We start from the raw sequence: 20,546 nt of genomic DNA, 5'->3' as shown, positions 1-20,546 counted from the left end.
CCAGAATGGACTACTGTAATGCACTCTATGTGGGTCTGCCTATGAAGGCGGTTCAGAAACTGCAGTTAGTGCAAACTAACTGCAGGTCGGCTGCCAGATTACTAACTGGGGCTAGCTATACCATGCCCCTACTAAAACAGCCTCACTGGCTTTCAACAATTTTCCAGTCTCAATTCAAGATGCAGGTTATTATCTACAAAACCCTATATCCTTTGGGTCCAGCCTATCTTCGAGACCATATCTCTTTGTATGAACTGGTGCAGGCTTTGAGATTAGCAGGGGAGACCGTTCTCTCGGTCTCACCATTGTCTCAAGCATGGTTGGTGGGGATGAAAGACTCTGTACTCTGTAGTGGCTCCCCGGCTCTGGAATACCCTCCCAAAAGATATTTGGTTAGCCCCCACCCTTGAATCCTTCCGATCCAGCCTAAAAACATGGATTTAAAGCAGGCTTTAGGCCTCAAGTAGGCTGAAATGGGCCCATATGAGATTGACACTCTGGCACTTTAGTTGTGAATTGAGGGTAGCTAGTTTTAACAACAAATGGTCCATGTTTTTAAATTGTGTTATTGTATATTATTTTATATGTTGGCAGTGGTTGTTTATACTTGTGTATCATTTTATGTTATATACTACACTTGGTGTACCTTGTAAGCTGCCCTGAGTCCCTTTTGGGAGATGGTGGTGGGATATAAATAAATAAATAAATAAATGATTACACCTTGATCTTTAACAAATCAGATCTTTTCTTAGATCTGCTCTGTGGCAATTTTTGTTTCAATGAAACTGTGATATTAACATGTTCAGGACAGACAGGTGAAAGATTTCACCTTTGCAAAGTTTGGCAAACTCCCTCTTTATTCAGTATTTAATTTACCATTTTCCATTTTATATGTGAATGGAATAGACACAGTCATGAAAAAACGAACACACTTGTCTTGCCATATCAATTGAAGATTCAGATCAAAGTAAACCATGTGGCAGACATATCTGAAGTTTAAAAAACTGACCAGAGGTAATCCTCCCCCCCCCCCCCCCCCAAAAAAAAACTACTAAGATCCTATTGCAATTTTTCTTTCAGAAGTGTAATGTTTTACAGGGAGCATACAGAAAAGCAACTCTTTGTGGGATCTGTTTATGGAAAATGAAATACCTGTAGCAATATAATCTGACTGATTTTCTCCTCTCGAGTGTGCAGGTCCATCTGTGGGTATAAAACAGATGTATCTCCACCATAGCTTGAACTCAGGCTCCCGACCAGAGTATCAACATTTTCTTCTTCTTCTATCTTCTCTCCTTCCTCTTTAATAAGAAATGAAGGTTCAGACTCAAACTCAACAATCTTCTTTCGAAGCTGAACATGTAAAATAAAAAGCAGTGCAGTAGGTTGAAATGATAGTGATGCTGAGATCACCCACATGAGAGACGCACAAGTTAAGAAAATCTAGAGGCCAATTCCAACCCATTGGAAGATACACAATCCATCCTGAAGAAATCAGAAATGGCTAAAATTCAATTTATAGTTTCAACCACACTTTAAAAAGTTGTGGGGTGCACAGCCCAGTTTAAAGCAAAATGGTGGAATTTTATATTACTACCTATATTACGTAACTTCAGACATACTTAGCTACATTGTAGAGATGCTTAAAAAAACTGTAAGTAAATGACGAAGATGTGTAATGGTAGGAGACCAATTCGATACACATTCTGATGGACATTGATCCAATTGTGAAATTGTCATTTTGATACATAGCAACACAACATCAATCTTCTACTAAATATAAATGTTATAGAACTGCTCAATTGTAATTTTTGAAGATGTTATTCCCAATCAGGATACCAGCTAAATTGTATTTTGGGGAGATAACATTAAAGATTTAATTTTAAATTTCAGTGAAGTGGACTGGCTCTGAGTGCTGCATGTGGTGATACATTCACAACTAGGACTATTACATTTCCTGTGTATGAATTCCCTTGGTCACTTTGCTTGTCTCTTTGATTTGAATGTTAACTCTAAACCATATTTCTAAATATTCAGCTAAAGCTTTCAAAAGTTAATGCAATGCTAGAAATTTGGGAACTGAAAGCAAATTTTATGGGAATTGGGAAAATTCATGTTTCAGAGAGACAATGATTTCTATTCCACACCCTGCCCCATACTATAATTCTGATTCAGACTAAAGTTCCTATGAAGTGTTTGCTCCCCCCCCCCTTTTAAAAAGAAATAAGACACTTAGAAATAACATGATTAATATTTCTTGTTTTTTAATCCTTAAATTTGCCTCAATAAATGATTGCATATATGAATGTATCAAAACTCTAAACTATGTAAAAGTTGCAAATTTTTGTTTTTTGTTTTTTAAAAATGACACTATCCCATGATTGTTACAATAGCATTCTCCAATGAGGAAGGCAAGAAAGCTGTTAGTATGGCAAAAATGGATTATTTAGTAACCATAAAATTACCATATATACTCAAGTAAAAGACAACCCAAATATAAGCCGAGGCATCTAATTTTACCACAAAACCTGGGAAAACTTATTGACTTGAATATAAGCCGAGGGTGGGGAATACAGCAGTTACTGGTAAATTTCAAAAATAAAAATAGATACTAATAAAATTACATTAATTGAGGCATCAGTAGGTTAAATGTTTTTGAATATTTACATAAAACTGTAATTTAAGATAAGACTGTCCAATTCTGATTAAATCATTATTCTAACCTTCTTCAATGTAAATTTGCTTACGTATCCTTCCACTAATCACAATAGTTTATTATAACTATACATTTTGGGGGAAACGCTCTGAGTGTATGAATTAGGAAAAGTTGAAAAGACTGGCACCGAGAGAGGAGGAGAGGAAGATGCGCACTGTGTAAGAAAGGAGGAGAGAAAGGTGGATGCTGCTCAAGAGAGGAAAGGAAGGAGAGCTGGGTTGCTGTGCGGACAGGTGAGGGTCCTAGCAAGAAGGTGTGGGGCTGAAAGAAGCCCTTTTTTCAGTCCCACACCTTCCCATCAGGACCCTCACCCGAGTATAAGCCAAGGGGGGCTTTTTAACCCTAAAAAAGGGGCTGAAAAACTAGGCATATACTTGAGTATATACAGGAATCTCTCTCTCTCCCATATTCATAATAGAGAGCATCTAACATAATGATTTTTAAAAAACATATTTGTTTTCACTTTGTCATACCACATGTAAGCATACTGACCATATCTCAAATCATGTTCCTCCCGTGCCAACATCCTGCTATCAATAAACCCCAGTCTTTTACCCAAACTAAACAGCAAGTGGCAAAGTAAAATTTCAGATCAGGTACACCTTGTCCACCCCATTTTTGTGTGTATTGTAACACCTTAAATTTAATTCTTGGCTTCTTTCCTTGCCACACAAATTTAGATATATCCTTTTACCACAGTTTAAATAGTTTATCTGTTGCTATCACAGGTATTGTTTGAAAAAGAAACACAATCCTTGGCAGTATATTCATTTTTATTTCAGAGGGTCTGCCCAATAATAACAATTGTAACCCTCCTACTTTTTCTGAAAAGTGCTGTTGTTGCTTCAGCAAAGCATCTCTATCATCTGCTCCCAGGCATTACCAGCAGAAGACTGAAATTTTTTCCCAACTGCTGTGATTCTGAACATGAGAGACTCTCTGGACTTAACTTATCCTCCTATGGGGTGCCAGCATGAGTTATCACCCTTGGTGACACCAACCTTAGGGGTTTTTTTTTGTTTTTGTTTTTTTGTGTCAGGTGTGACTTGAGAAACTACAAGTCACTTCTGGTATGAGAGAATTGGCCGTATGCAAGGACGTTGCCCAGGAGATGCCTGGATGTTTTACCATCCTGTGGGAGGCTTCTCTCATGTCCCTTTCACTCAGCAGTCCTGCCAGCACAAGCATTTAACCCATTGTGCCACTGGGGGCTCTTTATTTATTTCTCGTGTCAGGGCAGCCAGTCAATTATATTACATTTCTAACAGAACAAAGCAAACAAACAGGGAAAATACAAAATGTGTGAGTTTGGTAGTTGATTAAATGTCCTTTGACCAGTATCTGGCCACTTGGAGTGCTTCTGGTGTTGCTGCAAGAAGATCCCCCATTGTGCATGTGGCAGGGCTCAGGTTGCATTGCAGCAGGATTCCACTTTGTAGCCCCATTTCTGAAGGTTGGCTCAGCATCTCGTGGTGCCAGAGTGCAGTCTGTTCAGCGCCTTCCAAGTTGCCCAGTCCTCTGTGTGCCCAGGGGGAGTCTCTCATTTGGTATCAGCCATTGGTTGAGGTTCTGGGTTTGAGCCTGCCACTTTTGGACTCTCGCTTGCTGAGGCGTTCCAGAGAGTGTCTCTGTAGATCTTACAAAACTATGTCTGGATTTAAGTCGTTGACGTGCTGGCTGATACCCAAACAGGGGATGAACTGGAGATGTCTCTGCCTTGGTCCTTTCACTATTGGCTGACACTTCCCGGCGGATGTCAGGTGGTGCGATACCGGCTAGACAGTGTAATTTCTCCAGTGGTGTAGGGCGCAGACACCCCGTGATAATGCGGCATGTCTCATTAAGAGCCACATCCACTGTTTTAGTGTGGTGAGATGTGTTCCACACTGGGCATGCATACTCAGCAGCGGAGTAGCACAGCGCAAGGGCAGATGTCTTCACTGTATCTGGTTGTGAACCCCAGGTTGTGCCAGTAAGCTTTCGTATGATATTTTTTCTAGTACCCACTTTTTGCTTGATGTTCAGGCAATGCTTCTTGTAGGTAAGAGCACAGTCCAGAGTGACTCCCAGGTATTTGGGTGTGCTGCAATGATCCAGTGGGATTCCTTCCCAGGTGATCCTCAGAGCTCGGGATGCTTCTCTGTTCTTGAGATGAAAGGCACATGTCTGTGTTTTAGATGGGTTGGGGATCAGCTGGTTTTCCCTGTAATAGGCAGTAAGAGCACCTAGAGCTTCGGAAAGCTTCTGTTCTACCATCTCAAAGCTCCCTGCTTGAGCAGTAATGGCACGATCATCAGCATAGATGAAACTCTCTGTCCCTTCTGGCAGTGGCTGGTCATTTGTGTAGATGTTGAACATGGATGGAGCAAGCACATTCCCCTGAGGTAGGCCGTTCTTCTGTTTCCGCCATCTGCTTCTCTGGCCCTGGAACTCAACAAAAAAACTCCTGTTTTGTAGCAGTTTTCCTATGAGGCGGGTGAGGTGGTAGTCCTTTGTGATATTATACATTTTTCTCAGGAGGAGGCGGTGGTTCACTGGGGGCTCTTAGTGATAGTATTTTTTATAATTATCATCATCACCATCTTCATTTCGACTCTACCTTTCTCCCCATGAGGGCTCAAGATGACTTACCATAAATTTAAAAACACTGCAAACACAAAAATTAGAAATAATTTAAAAGAATTAAGTATTTTTATCATGGATACATGTTAAATAAAATGAAGATACAATAAAACATGCATACAATTAAAATTACACTTAAAACTAAATATATTTCCCAACTCCCACCCACAATCTCCCCAGCAGTGTGCCTTTCATTGGCACTACGGAAAAATATCACATCAGCATTTTAAATTATTTTGACTTCAAATTCTGACTTTTAAAAAAATCCACACATATGGGAAACATCTAAGAGCATTATGATATAAAGTAGACACGTGGATGAAGGTACTTTTAGCAGGAAAGAAAAAAAGAGAGGTTCTACCTTCATATCTATTTCTTCAATCTTCTTCATATACTGAATTCGTTCCAACATTTGCTGCTCTTCTGGAGTCCTTTCTCTCATTGGGTAATTCTGAACTTCACAAGATAAATGAAAAGTCTTTGGAAAAAAGGAAATACAATCTATTTAGGTGTCTTTCAGATTTGCTATGCTCTGGAGAAGTTGGGGGGGATTCGGAGGATGGATGGGTTGTGAGTTTTAAACACTATTTTGAGTGCATTTATTATATTGTAATTATTTTACCTTAATACAAACTGTATTATTTAATTATTTTTAATTTTTGCATCACACCTTTTAAACTATGACTCACGTGTGGGATTGTTAACTGTCTTGAGTCCCCACAAGGAGAAAGGCAGGTTATAAATAAAGCAAATACCATAGTAACAATTTACCTGTATTTTTTCTATTTTTCTGCCATCAACTAGAAACCTGTTCCAACTTAAAGACTGAGTAGAATCATAGAATCATAGAGTTGAAAGACACCTTGTGGGCCATCCAGTCCAACCCCATTCTGCCAAGAAGCAGGAAAATCACATTCAAAGTACCCGATAGATGGCAATCCAGTCTCTGTTTAAAAGCCTCCAAAGAAGGAGCCCCCACCACACTCTGGGGCAGAGAGTTCCACTGCTGAACTGCTCCCAGTTAGGAAGTTCTTCTTGATTAAAATGTACCACAATATTGATGAAGACAGGAAAGATGTTGCTACTTCAGTACTTGCATTGTTGAGGCCTAGGATCTGGTTTGCACAATAAGACACTTTTTGGGACTGAATTATTTTACTTAATAATTACTTGATTATATTAGTAACAGGAGAAAGGTGTGAAATGAAAGGACAATGAAGTTACCTTAACAGAGCGCCCTTTAACAGACATTGCATTCCAGCACTCTTGTTTAATTATTTCACGTAAATAACGATTTGCTAGGCTTTCCATTTCTATATCCTTCTTCACCTAATTTATAGCAGAGAAAATAAATGAAAAATATAAAACTACACTGGTTTTCATTGCCACTCATGTAGGCAATAAAAATCACATGCACACATAGGATAGGTGACACCTAGCTTGAAAACAGTGTGGAAAAAGCCCTGCATGAATGCACTAGAAATAAACTTCAAAATGCTTTTGTTTACTCATGCAAGGCTGTTTGGCTGTTTCATTTCATATGTACATTGTGATTATTTTGAATAAAAATTGCTGAAATGTGTTGAATATCTTCTTTGTTAGCCGAGGTCCATCTGCATTTCTTTATGGCCTTAAACAGTCATGCTAATCATACCCTTGTCACTTCTGCGACACTATGCACTTGTTGCTTCTCTTGTTCTTCTACATCCAGGTTGAATTCTTGTTGGTCTAGCCTCTCAATTTTAGGTGACATTGAATTTTCATACATCATTTCTTGAATCTATTTTTAATGAAGGAGAAAATTAATGAAGAAGGCACACATAAATACAAGAAGGATATGGCGAGAAACAGGTTGCTTAATTGTTGTATCTGTGCTCTTCTGAATAGTCATTCATGAATTCACAAATATGAGTCTTGTGTCAGCACAGAATATTCTAGAGCCAAGTTGTCTTTTTTTTTTGGTGGAAATTCTGTTTCAACCCACCAGCATGCATGACTGACTATCCTTGGTTCTTCTGTGTTGTTAATTCATACAACAGAAGCCAAGGTGGGAAAGAGGAGAATGGGGAGGAGTATGTTCATATGATCACGTGAAGAACCAAAGTTATGGCTAAGTAACCTGCTTGTTTTCTTCATGGTCTCAAATGCAGTACAATTAATTACCTCACTAACATACTGAAGGTGAGCAATAGGTAGAGGGATAGTAGTAAAGGTTAGAAAACTTTTCGTGGCGATGTAACTCCAGTTTGTGGTTGGCATGAGAACATGTGGGACAGATCCCCTTTCCACAGTATCAACTCTCAGGCTCCTGTAACTCAAGATGCCCCCTTTCCCCCTAAGATCCCTCTCCAAATTGGGTACTTGGGCTTCAAGGCGATCACTATGGCTGGATCTACAGTGCCATACAATGCAGTTCCAGAATGCAGATTAACTGCATTGACTCAGAACAGACCCAGAAGTTGAGTGGGCAGATCAAAAGACAACCTGGAAAAATGGCACTACCTAGAAGAATCCTCCACCTTGTGTGACTGTGGAGCAGAACAAACAACTCTGCATATGTATTTTGCCCACAAAGCCCTGCCTCATGCACAGAGGAAGAATTGTTTAAAGCTACAGACAATGTGGCTGCTGTTGCCTGTTTCTGGTCTAAAATTATTTATCTGCTTGTGCTTCCTTTATTTTATTGGTTTTATACTTATTTATGCAATGCTTTTGACATGAAATAATAATAATAATACAATGTAGGGTCAAATAATCCAGTTCAATGCAGTTAATCTCCACTCTGAAACTTCAATTATACAGAAGTGTAGATCCAGTCTATGTGGGCCAGGCATTGCATCGATCTGTGGGTTTGTTGTGATATGTATGACTGGATGCTCTATCAAACTGCACAGGAACAACTAGACATAGGTCCCATCTACACTGCCATATAATGCAGTTAACTGGATTGAACTGCATTATATAGCAGTGTAGGTGGGGCCATGGTTGTAAAAAAAGAAAAAGAGAGAAATGGAAGTTTGTTGAGACACATGTAAATAACAAACTAACCCTTGAGCTACTTAATCATTTATGGCTCCTCAAAACTATATTCACTGTGGCTTACTATCCTATCTCTATTACAGATTTTCTCATATCATATTTGTCCGATCTTCCTAGGCCATCATATTACAAGAACTTTCCCCTATCTGGCTTTGGCCAGAGACAAGCCTCAACTTTGTATCCTTTCCCATCCATAGCTGATCATCTAAGCCAGTGGTTCTCAACCTTCCTAATGCCATGACCCCTTAATGCAGTTCCTCATGTTGTGGTGACCCCCCAACCAAATTTGGCACAATTACTAGATATACCCAAATTTGAATACTGGTGGGGTTTGGGGGTGGTGGTGGTTTTGTCATTTGGGAGTTGTAGGTAAAGGTTTTCCCCTGACATTATGTCCAGTCATGTCTGACTTGGGTGTGGTGCTCATCTCCATTTCTAAGCCAAAGAGCCAGCGTTGTCCATAGACACCTCCAAGGTCATGTGGCCAGCATAACTGCAGGGAGCATGGTTACCTTCCCACCAGAGCAGTACCTATTGATCTACTCACATTTGCATGTTTTTGAACTGCTAAGTTGGGAGAAGCTGGGGCTGACAGCGGAAGCTCATGCTGCTTCCTGGATTTGAACCTGCACCCTTTCGGTCAACAAGCTCAGCAACTCAATCAAAGACCATTCTGAACTCCACCAACGATGTAATTGAAACAAACTTGGCACACAGATATCCCTTAACCAACAGAAAATATTGGAAGGGTTTGGTGGCCATTGACCTTGGTTTTGGAGCTGTAGCTCACCTACATCAGGCGAGCACTGTGGACTCAAACAATGATGGATCTGGACCAAACCTGGCAAGAATACTCAATCTGCCCAAATGTGAACACTGGGGGAGTTTGGGGAAATTAGACTTTGACACTTGGGAGTTGTAGTTTCTAGGATTTATAGTTCACCTACAATCAAAGAGCATTCTGAACTCCATCAAGCCGCAAGGGAGCCAAGGGAGCCTTCACACGAGCCCTCCTTGGGCTCCTCCTTGGGCTCCTTTACACAGGAAAATATGTGTAGAATTGTATAGAACTTTCCCACACAACTACACCCTCCCTCCTTTACTTTGGTGCCCATCTGTGTGTCTCTCATCAAAATTTTTAGAGGCTTCCATACAAGTATGCAAAGGGTCCAGAGGGAATATTTGTTGGAAAATTATGTTTAAAAGTCACTCTTAAATCGGCAGTGTTATTCTAATGTTCCTACACTTTCGATAAGCTGAAGCTCAACAGCACTTCTGAAAGCATTCTGGCAATTCAGTAACACACCTTTTTACGGAGCCCTTTAATTCCAAGTTTCACTTCCTTTCTCTTTTCACCAAACTTTGTAGTTTCATTCTTGACAGCCTGCAGTGTAAAAGGGAAAGAGATGGTAAAAAGAAACAGAGGTATAGAAAACCACAACTTTATATATAAGAAACAAAGCCCAGATAAATTTAACAAATAGTATAATGCAAAAATCATATGATCTATGGTTTTCATTTAAAACAACACACACACAATAATCTCTTGACTATTTTTTTCTTCTTAACAGTGAGATTATCTGGAATGGCATTACACTAGGTATATGAAGCTTTATTTGTCACTAAGTACGTCTACTTATGTAAATCTCATTTGTAATCATTGTAGGCTACTCTCAGATAAGTGTGCAGTGTAAATGTTTCATTTTCAGATCACTTAAATCAAATCTGTGAATAATCAAATCCACAAATGTCAAACTCACTAATAATAGGAAGAAGAAGAAGAAGAAGAAGAAGAAGAGGCGGCAGCAGCAGAAGAGGAGTAGGAGTAGGAGTAGGAAGAGGAGGACGAGGAGAAGCGGCAGCAGCAGGAGCGACTTGGAAAAGCTTACACGATATTAGGGTTTAAAGACAGAACTGCAAAGACTCTGACACGAACCAGTAAAGGTAGTCCCAGTACTGATTGGCACACTGGGTGCAGAGCCTAAATACCTTGGCCTGAACTTTAAAACAATCGGAACTGACAAAATTACCATATGTCAACTGCAAAAGGCTACCCTACTCGGAACTGCACACATTATTCACCAATACATGACACAATTCTAGACACTTGGGAAGTGTCTGACGTGTGATCAAATGCAAAAGCCAGCAAAGTGATCTTGTTTTCTGTGTAGTAATCTTGTTGTGTATCTAATAATAATAATAATAATAATAATAATAATAATAATAATATCCTGATTTTTCTCTTCCAAAGAATACTCAAAGTAGCTAATGCTAAAAATCGTAACAATGAGGAAATTAAAATTAAAGCATATAAACATCAAAATAGAATTAAATATATGACTGTTAAAATACATCATTAAATAATAAAACCATTTAAAAAATTAATTAAACTACATAAAATACAGCATACCCTGACTCAGTCTTAAAAGCTTTCTTCCTTAAATTTGGAGAGTTGACTTTAATCCAACTAAAGACTTGACAATAGTGTTACAATTACCGTCTGAGCTTTCTCATCTATCCATGAAAGTTCATCAGATTTTGCTTGAGTCAGAAGGTAGTACTCATCTTCACCTGTCACGTCAATACCTGATGTCCTGTGGAACCTCATCTAAAACACATAAATATATGAGACAGATCATGAGATCTGTTTCACTTACAATTCTGTTATCTTCCAGGTTTATTTTAGTATTCGTTTCAAGATACTGATATATTTATGCTCTCTCATTTGGCTCACATTCCTACTCAACTCTGCCAGATTCACTCGACTGGAAGAACTTCATTGATCACATGGCTTTAATTAGAATTATCATCTATTATTTCACCATGGATCCAGAGGCAGGCCCATAATATGTCACTCATCCAATTCTACATATACACAGCACAGATCTGTATCGTCAGGACAATAGCCTATTCATGGATTTTAATCCAAAAATGAGGGAAAATCCTCTCAACATGTGGCAAGATCAAAATAGATATCCTTAACACGAAATGACCCATCTAGCCTTATTCTCCAGCTCTTTACCACTTCAAACAGTTTTGCTGCACATCTCAAAATATTAAAGAAATTTAGGACCTGAGAAGAAGAACTCTCAAAGGGGTAAGATTTTGATACTGTAGTCCACTCTGCCATGTTCCGTAGAATTAAGTTTTCACGGAATATATAGCTGCTATATGTATTAAGAAGGTTAGCTCCAAAGTCACTTGCATCCTTTATTTTGCGCTCCCCAAGTTTCCTTAGATAAAAGAAGAGAAAATTGAAAAAAGAGAAAATTGGTTAATGTTTTATTGTTGTCATTAATAGGTTAGTCAACTGCTTTTCACAACCCAAATCCATATACATTTTGTCAGAGGTAAGTTTTAGGATAGCAGCTACCACCAATCAAAATCTATATAAATAAAAATGTTATGTTCGTTTGTAGGGTTAACAGAACTCAAAAACCACTTGACGAATTGACACCAAATTTGGACACAAGACACCTAATAACCCAATGCATGTCCTTCACTCAAAAGAGTGATTTTGTTATTTGAGAGTTGTAGTTTCTGGGATTTATAGTTCACCTACAATCAAAGAGCATTCGGAACCCCACCAACGATGGAATTCAACCAAACTTGGCACACTTCTCTCATGACCAACAGAAAATACTGAAAGGGTTTGGTGGGTAGTGAACCCCACCAATGATAGAATTGGGCCAAACCTCCCACACAGAACCCCCATGTGGGCCACAGCAACGCGTGGCAGGGGACGGTTAGTGGACAATAAAAAACAAGCAATTAAAAAAGATTAACTGCATAGAACAGCTTTTTATCTATCAATCTTGCAATCTTCAGGTGTTGGGCTACAATAGCTATCATTACCATACCAAAACTGGAGAAAGGGAAATGGAGAGAATCAGGTTATGCTAAGTGCCATACCATCCAGAACCTTTATTAGAAATCTACTTTTTTTCTTTCTTCCTTCCTTGGAAAAATCTTCACATCTATGGAAGTTGGCAGCACACAGACAGACTATCCATACCCAGGGATCTCCTGATAGTATCCAATGTTCTATATTTGTGTGTTCATTAATACTAATTTGTATTAGTACACTAGACTAATCTAGTCTAGTGTCTACATTAATGAAATAGTAGCATTTGAAATTATGCTGTTGTTGAAAGTACCATATCAGTAGAATTATAGTCTGCTGGATGTCTGTCTTATGCTATACCCAAGAATTTTAAAAATTAATACAGATATATAAACTTTGGCCAGACAATGATACTGGGGAAAATGGAAGGAAAAAGGAAGAGGGCCCAACCAAGGGCAAGATTGATGGATGGTATCCTTGAAGAGACTGGCTTGACTCTGAAGGAGCTGGGGATGGTGACGGTTGACAGGGAGTTTTCGCGTGGGCTGGTCCATGAGGTTACGAAGAGTCGGAAGCGACTAAACGAATAAACAACAACATAAATCTCACTTGCCTAGTATCTAACAGACCTCACAACCTCTGAGGATGCCTGCCATACATGTGGGTGAAATGTCAGGAGAGAATGCTTCTGGAACATGGCCAGAAAACTCACAGCAACCCATGAAAGCCTTCAACCACACAAATTAATACTTACTTCCATTTTAGACAAACAAGTGTTCCATCTTGTGAGCCACTGGCAAGCATATACTGGCTGCCTAGTGAGAATACAAAGGATCTGATTCCTCTTCCATGATATGAATGGCAGTACTCACGAGCCCAAATGTCCTTTTAAAAAAAGAAAAGAAAAAAAACTCACTTATATCTGTTGTTCAGGAAGAAAGGAAAGAACAGAGAAAAGGCATATGTGACTCTATAACCTGCTCTCTCCACTTTGAAGCGATTGGGAACCTTATGTCTGTAACAGCTCAAGATATTTAGTATGAAACCTGTAACTCGCCTGATCAGTAAGCAAATAAAGTTTGCAACGTAGAAGAAAATACAAACATATCTCATGTAACAGTATCTCATGACAACTACAGCGATATCAAAGTGATATAACAGTATGCTGCAGATACATCTTGTGAAGAATTTCCTTGTGCATAAATGCTGCAGGAGGACATAGCCTTTTGCCTAGTGTTTTGCTTCACTATCTTGACTTCTGTACAGTGTTTGTTCTTTTAGTCATAGTATTCTACTATAGAAAGACCTGCATTTTGTTATCCATAGATGAGATTAGTTTTATTGCTCTAACTTGAATGTACCTTCTCCAGACACTGTTCAGATTCTCAATAATAATAATAATAATAATAATAATAATAATTGTATATTTCTGCTGCTTCTGTGACTGCTCATTTGTATTTTGATTCTGCAGCCCACTTGTTGATGGATGTCCAGAATCAGCAGCATCCACCGTGGGCCTTTTTATCTTGGGTGACGACTGAGCCAGTATAGATTTGGTTTTGGTTTTTTTCTCCATATATCACATAGTCCTAAACGCTTGGGCAGTGTTAGACTTGTGATTTTGGGATACGAAATCCAGCATATACATCTTTTTCGATATGTCAAAGTGTGTTTTTGTGTCAGAATAATAATAATAATAATAATAATAATAAGTATTTTTAATCTGCCCTCTCTCCCCAGAGGATTCAGGGCAGCTTCCAAAGACAAAAAATGGCAAACATTCAATGCCATATACAGTAACACAAAATACATTAAAGCAGACAATGAAAAATAAACAAATCAAACACAATTAAGTAAAACAAATAAATCAATCAGTATAATAAATAACACATTAATTGTTAAGGTATGTATAAAAATATAAAATCTGAGATTATAAAAATATAGAAATATAGCTTTTCAATAGGATAGAGTAATTGTTGTCAACATTGCCTGATAAGGTAAAATTGATTGTAGACTATTCTTCTTTTTCCTCTCTGTAGCTTAGCATACAGAAATAAGTTTTTAATTGTTTCTTGAAGGAAAGGAGGGGTTTGTTCCAATGTCTTTAGAACATTTTATTCTTATTCCTGAATAGATAAACATGCCTTCGGAGTCAGAAAATACTGGCTTAACACATTTCCTGTTTTAAATGCTATGGGTGTCTTATAAAATCTGGCAAACCTACTGGCTTAGCTGAGTTGGACAGTAGTATCAAGCTGTCTTGCAAACTTGTGTCTGACACTGGGGTCCTTTTTCCTTCTCCCTGTTGCTTTTAATTCAACTCTCATGCATTGTGACATATCTTTAGCAAAAGCAATATATTCAAGCAAAAGAAACATTAAACCCCATATAAGTGTAGATTTCCTTTATATGATTCCAGACTTGATCTGTTCTAATTTCTTCTATTTACCTTGAGACTCTACAACCAGTAACACAATACTAGCATCAAAATAAAAACAGAACATTCTGTATGCATTTATTTAATGTGCAACTTGAAATTCATTGGAAAACCTTGATGAACAAAATTTTTAAAGAGAACTATATTTTGACAGTTACCAAACTCGAAGCATCATGGATAAAAACTTGCCCACTCTCTGAAACGGAAGCTAACCACTTTCCATGGGTTGACAAACATAGGAAGGTATGTCCAAATTGTTTGCTCAGTATCCTCTTCTCTGAAAAAATGACCGGCTGATCTTTCCATGTTGTCTGTAAACCAAACAGGGGATACCACATAATAGATGTAGTGATGGTAATATTATGTAAAGATGATCATGCCAAATAATGAAAGGTAGGCAAGTAAGGAGTGGGCATTCAATTGTGTCCAGAAAAAAACACTCATTAGTTTATTGTAGACCGCTGCCTGGTTTTTTTAAACATACATCCCCATTTTTGTGTGTTGTCTAAAGAATCTCATCTCCCAATCTTTAGAGAAACTGCTTTCTTCGTCCAAAAACCACTTCTACCCTCTCTTTCAAGTCTTCAAGTGACATTACTGTCTTTTTCATAGCTGCTAAAATGTAACCGTTAGTTATTGCACTGGATTTTACAACGTTTCTTGCCTGGTGATGTTCTAGAGGGTCCCAGGTTTCCTTTTTAGAAAATGATGTATGAATGCATAGACATGGCGGGGTGGGGGGTGGGGGGTGGGGGTGGGGCTAAATCATAGACACACCACCTGTCAAAATTTGAAATGGGGCCAAAGGCTGTATATTAAGAAAGCATTTAAATAGATAGAAATGCAGTGTGACAAGAGAGGCTTAGGAGAGGTTTACTCAAGAAAGTACAGAATACAGTCACAGTGGATATAAAAATGACACCATATATTTCAGGTGGCCATTGAGAAGGTATAAGACATCCTGAGTAAAGTCATGTGACATAATCCATTGTGTAAATGGAAATATCCAAATATAAACCTTCCCTGTTAATTCAGCATCTCCCATTTTTGCAGCAGAAAGGGCTGGAAACCCTGCTCCCTTGCCAGAGCCACTCTTCCCCACATCCGGTGCGGTATCTACAAGCAGGAAGGCCATAGTATATAAGACTGGGTAGAGATTCTTTACCCGAGGAAAATACGTTCAGTGTCTACGCAGGAAACAGAAGGAGGCATAGGGACAAGACTTCTGTGCTTTGTGGACTCGATATACTCTCAGTTGCAAAGGTAGTAGGCTTCTACCAGGCTTTTAAAAAAACTGTGTATGCTTTTCACTACTACAAACATCTACTGCAGCCAATAAAAATTGGATATATTTTCTATTCAGTTGCTTTATCTCATCTTGATCACCTCTGAAGTTTGTTTGGTTATCTGTAAAGGGTGCTTTGAATGCAATGTTCCTGCTTCTTGGCAGGGAGTTGGACTGGATGGCCCATGAGGTCTCTATACAATCGATTTAATTTAGCCTAATGTTTTATCAATGGTTTCCTGGTCCAACAGGATAATACCTTTGTAGTAAGGTTGTATCTAAGGATGAAAGGTACTTGGCTAGTACAGGCTAACACTGTGTCATCCCTCCTCTTGACCGCAGAAGATAGAGGGAACTCTAAACCATATGCATGTTTCTGAATTATGTTATCTTTCAACATCCCTCTTTCTGTGATACATTCTTCATTTTCTGCAGATTGAAAAAAAAAATCACAGGAGAGAGAGGGGAGGGGGAGAGTTACTTCCATGGTTGAAGGTTTTGCCTTATTTTTTATTTCTAAAGAAATTAGTTGTGAACACAAGTAAATGTTAAGTCCCCAGAATCTGGCTTCTACCAAGCATCTAATTCCAACTCGAGTGTTTTTATTCATGGTGTGACCTCAGAGTTGTCTCTATGAATGTACCAATAGGCAAACTCTCATTATCTAAAGCTTGAGCAACTAAAGAACAAATGAGATATTTTCAAATGAACAGCTTTGGACCAAAATCAGAAAGTGAGTAGATCTGTGTGCCATTTTCCACTCCTTGTCCTTCTTTGTGTTGTTTATACTTGGCAGATATGTAAATGCTTAGTGCTGATATATGGAATTAGAGGTAAATTGAACTATGCCATAGTTATCTTTTTCTTTTGTTTCCTTGTTCTAAGGTTCTAGTTTATCTAAACTGACTGAGATAACCCAGTAATGAAACAACACTGAATTACAAAATTAGAAAAAAACCTGGAATTACACTATTTTTCACTGAGCATTCTTAGTCCTCACTCAGCTGTTTTGTGTTTTCCCCTCTCTTAAGACTATTGTCCCTTTCATGTTTATTGTTAACTGCAGTCAAGTCACCCTTGACTTATGGTGATCCTATGATGGGAGACTTCCAAGTCACTCTATCCTGAACAACCCTATTCAGGTCCTGCAAACTCAGGGTCATAGCTCTTCTGATGGAGACTATCCATCTGGACCATGGCCCTCTTTTCCTATTGCCTTCTACTTTAACAAACATTATTTTTTCAATAGTGAGCCATGTCTTCTTATGATGCATCCAAAGTATGATAATCCCAGTTTAGTCATGATGGCTTCTTAGGAGAGTTCAGCTTGATTAGACCAGGTTTTTTGTTTGATGAATCCCCGGTATCTATAGAACTCTTCTCCAGCAGAACATTTCAAGTGAGTTAATTTTTTTCCCTATCAGCTTTTGTCACTGTCCACCTTTCATTCTCATACATAGAAATGGGGAATATGATTCCACCAACAAACAATCCTAACTGTGGTATTCAATTATATACATTTGTGCTTTCATTTGTTCACAGATGCTCTTTCAAGTTTTAATCTTCTTTTGATTTCTTGACTGGTTTCAATTCTGATTAATGACCGAGCCAAGGTATAGAAAATGCTGAACAATTTCAATGTCTTAATCTCCAACTTCATTGTTAAATAAATAATCTGTAGTTGTTGTTTTTTTCTCTTAATGTTCAATTGTGAACCTGACAATGCACTTTCTTCTTTATTTTCTTCAACAATAGTTCTAAGTTTTTGCTAATTTCTCCTAGCAGTATGATGTCATCTGTATAACTTATATGATTGTTGCTCCTTCTTTCAATTTTCTGTCTAATCCTGCTTTATATGACACTCAAATCATACACATTAAACAGATAGAGTGATAAAACATTATCTGACCTCCCTTGGTAATTGGAAACTATTCCCTTTCTCTGTATTCTGTCCTAATGACAGCTTCTTATTCTCAGTTCAGGTTATTCATCAAAACAATTAAATGTTCTGCCCCATACATTTCTAAGAGCAATCCATTGCTTTTCGCGAGCTACAGAACCAAAGTCTTTGCTATAACCTATATGGCTGATTTTTCTTCAAATTTTTTATGTGTTCCATTATACAACATATGTTTGCAATATGATCTCCAGTGCTTCTTTCTTTCCTTAATCCAGTTAAACAACTGACATTTCTCACTCCATGTTTGGTCAAAGTTTTTGTTGTAGAATTTTCAACATTTGCTTATATGTGCTTTCAGGTTGCATACCAATAATTTTGTAGTGACCAAATCTTGATGTTTTTCATATGTTGACAGATTGATCATATGAAAAACAGCATGCAGCACATAATATTTGTTGACAGTCCACAATTAACCTGCCATCTGGTACTGAACCTGAAATTTCCTGAACACTAAGAGTGCTTCTCCTAGTGCATGGATGGTAACAATGTGGTAACGTAACATCTTACACTTTGATAATAATTTTGCTATTAGTCCATATGATTCTTTAAATAAATGCTAGTATAAGACATAACAGTAATAGAACTTCATACAATACTTCATGTTACCCAAAGCAATTTTTGACTGAAGATTAAATATTTCAATTCTTGCCCTTTTGGTCTCTGGTGGACAAAGGAGTGCAATTACTTCAGTTGTATCCTCTGCATTGTAGACTGAGGTTAGGTCAATAATCTCATTGTTCAATGCTATAATGAAAAATGTCGACATTTCAGTTCAAGCAAACCATTACAAAACATGCTTCCTTCTATTAATGTCTAACATATTAAGGTTACCAGAAAGTTTTAACTACAGACATAATTTATTAAACTTTAATTAGTAGGTTATAACTGTATCTTCGGTACCTTCTGGTATGGAATTCATGAAAATATGCATAAGATTCCCAAGCAGTCTCTCACTCAGGTACTAGTCAGACACAACATTTATTTTTCTAAAAAATAAAATATTTGGAAGTAACAATTCAAAAAAAATTAAGTACCCTCAGTAATTTAAAAAATTGAGAAATTTCAAAATACCAATCCAGGTAAACATGGAGTTCATGTTAATTACAATAATAGGGAACAAAAACATTGTTGTGCAGAATCAAGATTTATTTAAAGCAATGATCTTAGCAAGGAAAGCAGTAGCGGCCTGGGGATGGAGAGATGAAACAAAATGGAATTTGGAAAATTAGAATAACTATTGATTTGAGCAAGTCCAATCGGACATTATAGCATGTATAGTCCCAGAAGATACACAGGAGGAAAAAATAGAAGATATTAAAGAGAAATGATTTATATTAAATGCGTAGAAGGTGGTGAAGCTAGTACAGAGATTGTACAAAGTTAAGATAAAGATATAGAGAAAAATGTGGTGGGGAAGGGAGGGTGGGGGGCGGGGGAGAAAAATAAGATGAGAAGAATTAAAGAAGGTGAATAGATAATGTAAAAATACTTCAATATTTACAATAAAAGGTAAAGGTTTCCCTTGACATTAAGTCTAGTTGTATCCAACTCTGAGGGGTGATGCTCATCTTCATTTCTAAGCCAAAGAGCCAGCATTGGCCATAGACGTCTCCAAGGTCATGTGGCCATCATGACTGCATGGAGTGCCGTTGCCTTTCTGCTGAAGCATTACCTATTGATCTACTCACATTTGCATGTTTTCAAACTGCTAGGTTGGCAGAAGCTGGGCTAACAGTGGAAGCTCATCCTGCTCCCTGGATTTGAACCCCCGACCTTTTGGTCAGCAAATTCAGCAGCTCAGCGGTTTAACCTGCTGCACCACTGGAAGCTCTAATATTTACAATGTATGCACACAATAGATATTTATTATCTAATCACAAACGGTGCTACTATGTACTCAATAAAATTATTTTAAAAAACTATTTTGCTTCAGTGGATATGTATATAAATTAGACAAAGACATGGCTGTGTTAACCTGAAATATTTGAGGAAGTAGAGTTCATCTACAAAAGCTTATGTTGCCAAATTCTTTCTCACAGTCTCTAAGGTGCTACAAGATCCCTTTGCATACTGATAAACCCTAGGCAATATTCTGCCTCCTCTTGTAATCTTCTACTAGCCTTCTAAACAGTCATTGTGCAGTCAGGTGGGCTAAATTACATAAGAAGGAAAAACAATTTGAGTACACATCTACCCACTGCAAATCTCCAATGACATGAATGGATGCAGGTATTTGTGCTAAATTGCATGTGTTGTAGAGAAACTGTGAGTGTGAGAGAGAGAAAAAAAGAAGGAATTCATGGACTAGATGACACTTTCTCTTGTTTTTAAGAAAAAATAACATTCTTTAATAAAATTGTTTGGCTTCTAGAGAGCCTTTTTGTGCTTTAAATGCATACCAGAAATCATATCTATTACCATTTGAAATATACAGGAAATAAATACTCATCAGGTTTTATTTCTTACCTACACATCCAAGGATTTCAAAATTTTTTGAGGGGAAAGCATTTAAAATAAAGATATGTCCTTTTGTCGTAGAAGCTATGAGAAACTGACCGCTTTGTTCATAGCTTGGAAAGAGAAAAGAAAGGAAGTACATCAAAATGTACAATTCATGACTTGAAACATGGCAACCAGCAACAA

The 20,546-nt window shown here is 37.9% G+C and overlaps 1 protein-coding gene across 1 annotated transcript in view; it reads right to left on the bottom strand.

The window, feature by feature from the left end:
* Positions 1-20,546, bottom strand: part of CFAP43 (cilia and flagella associated protein 43) — a 57,116-nt gene that overhangs the window by 20,386 nt on the left and 16,184 nt on the right. The window contains exons 13-24 of the mRNA XM_060768347.2: positions 20,370-20,473; positions 18,510-18,647; positions 16,203-16,372; positions 14,817-14,969; positions 12,976-13,106; positions 11,451-11,610; positions 10,875-10,985; positions 9,684-9,761; positions 6,993-7,118; positions 6,563-6,667; positions 5,700-5,816; positions 1,153-1,353 (exon numbers count right to left, since the gene is read on the bottom strand). Coding sequence (XP_060624330.2) covers positions 1,153-1,353; positions 5,700-5,816; positions 6,563-6,667; positions 6,993-7,118; positions 9,684-9,761; positions 10,875-10,985; positions 11,451-11,610; positions 12,976-13,106; positions 14,817-14,969; positions 16,203-16,372; positions 18,510-18,647; positions 20,370-20,473 — 1,594 coding nt within the window. The remainder of the gene's footprint in view (positions 1-1,152; positions 1,354-5,699; positions 5,817-6,562; positions 6,668-6,992; positions 7,119-9,683; positions 9,762-10,874; positions 10,986-11,450; positions 11,611-12,975; positions 13,107-14,816; positions 14,970-16,202; positions 16,373-18,509; positions 18,648-20,369; positions 20,474-20,546) is intronic.

This window comes from Anolis sagrei, chromosome 3, assembly GCF_037176765.1.
Source record: "Anolis sagrei isolate rAnoSag1 chromosome 3, rAnoSag1.mat, whole genome shotgun sequence".
NCBI classification, from domain to species: domain Eukaryota; kingdom Metazoa; phylum Chordata; class Lepidosauria; order Squamata; family Dactyloidae; genus Anolis; species Anolis sagrei.
Note: the sequence above shows the minus strand (reverse complement) of the source record. Positions and strands in the feature narration are given on the sequence as shown.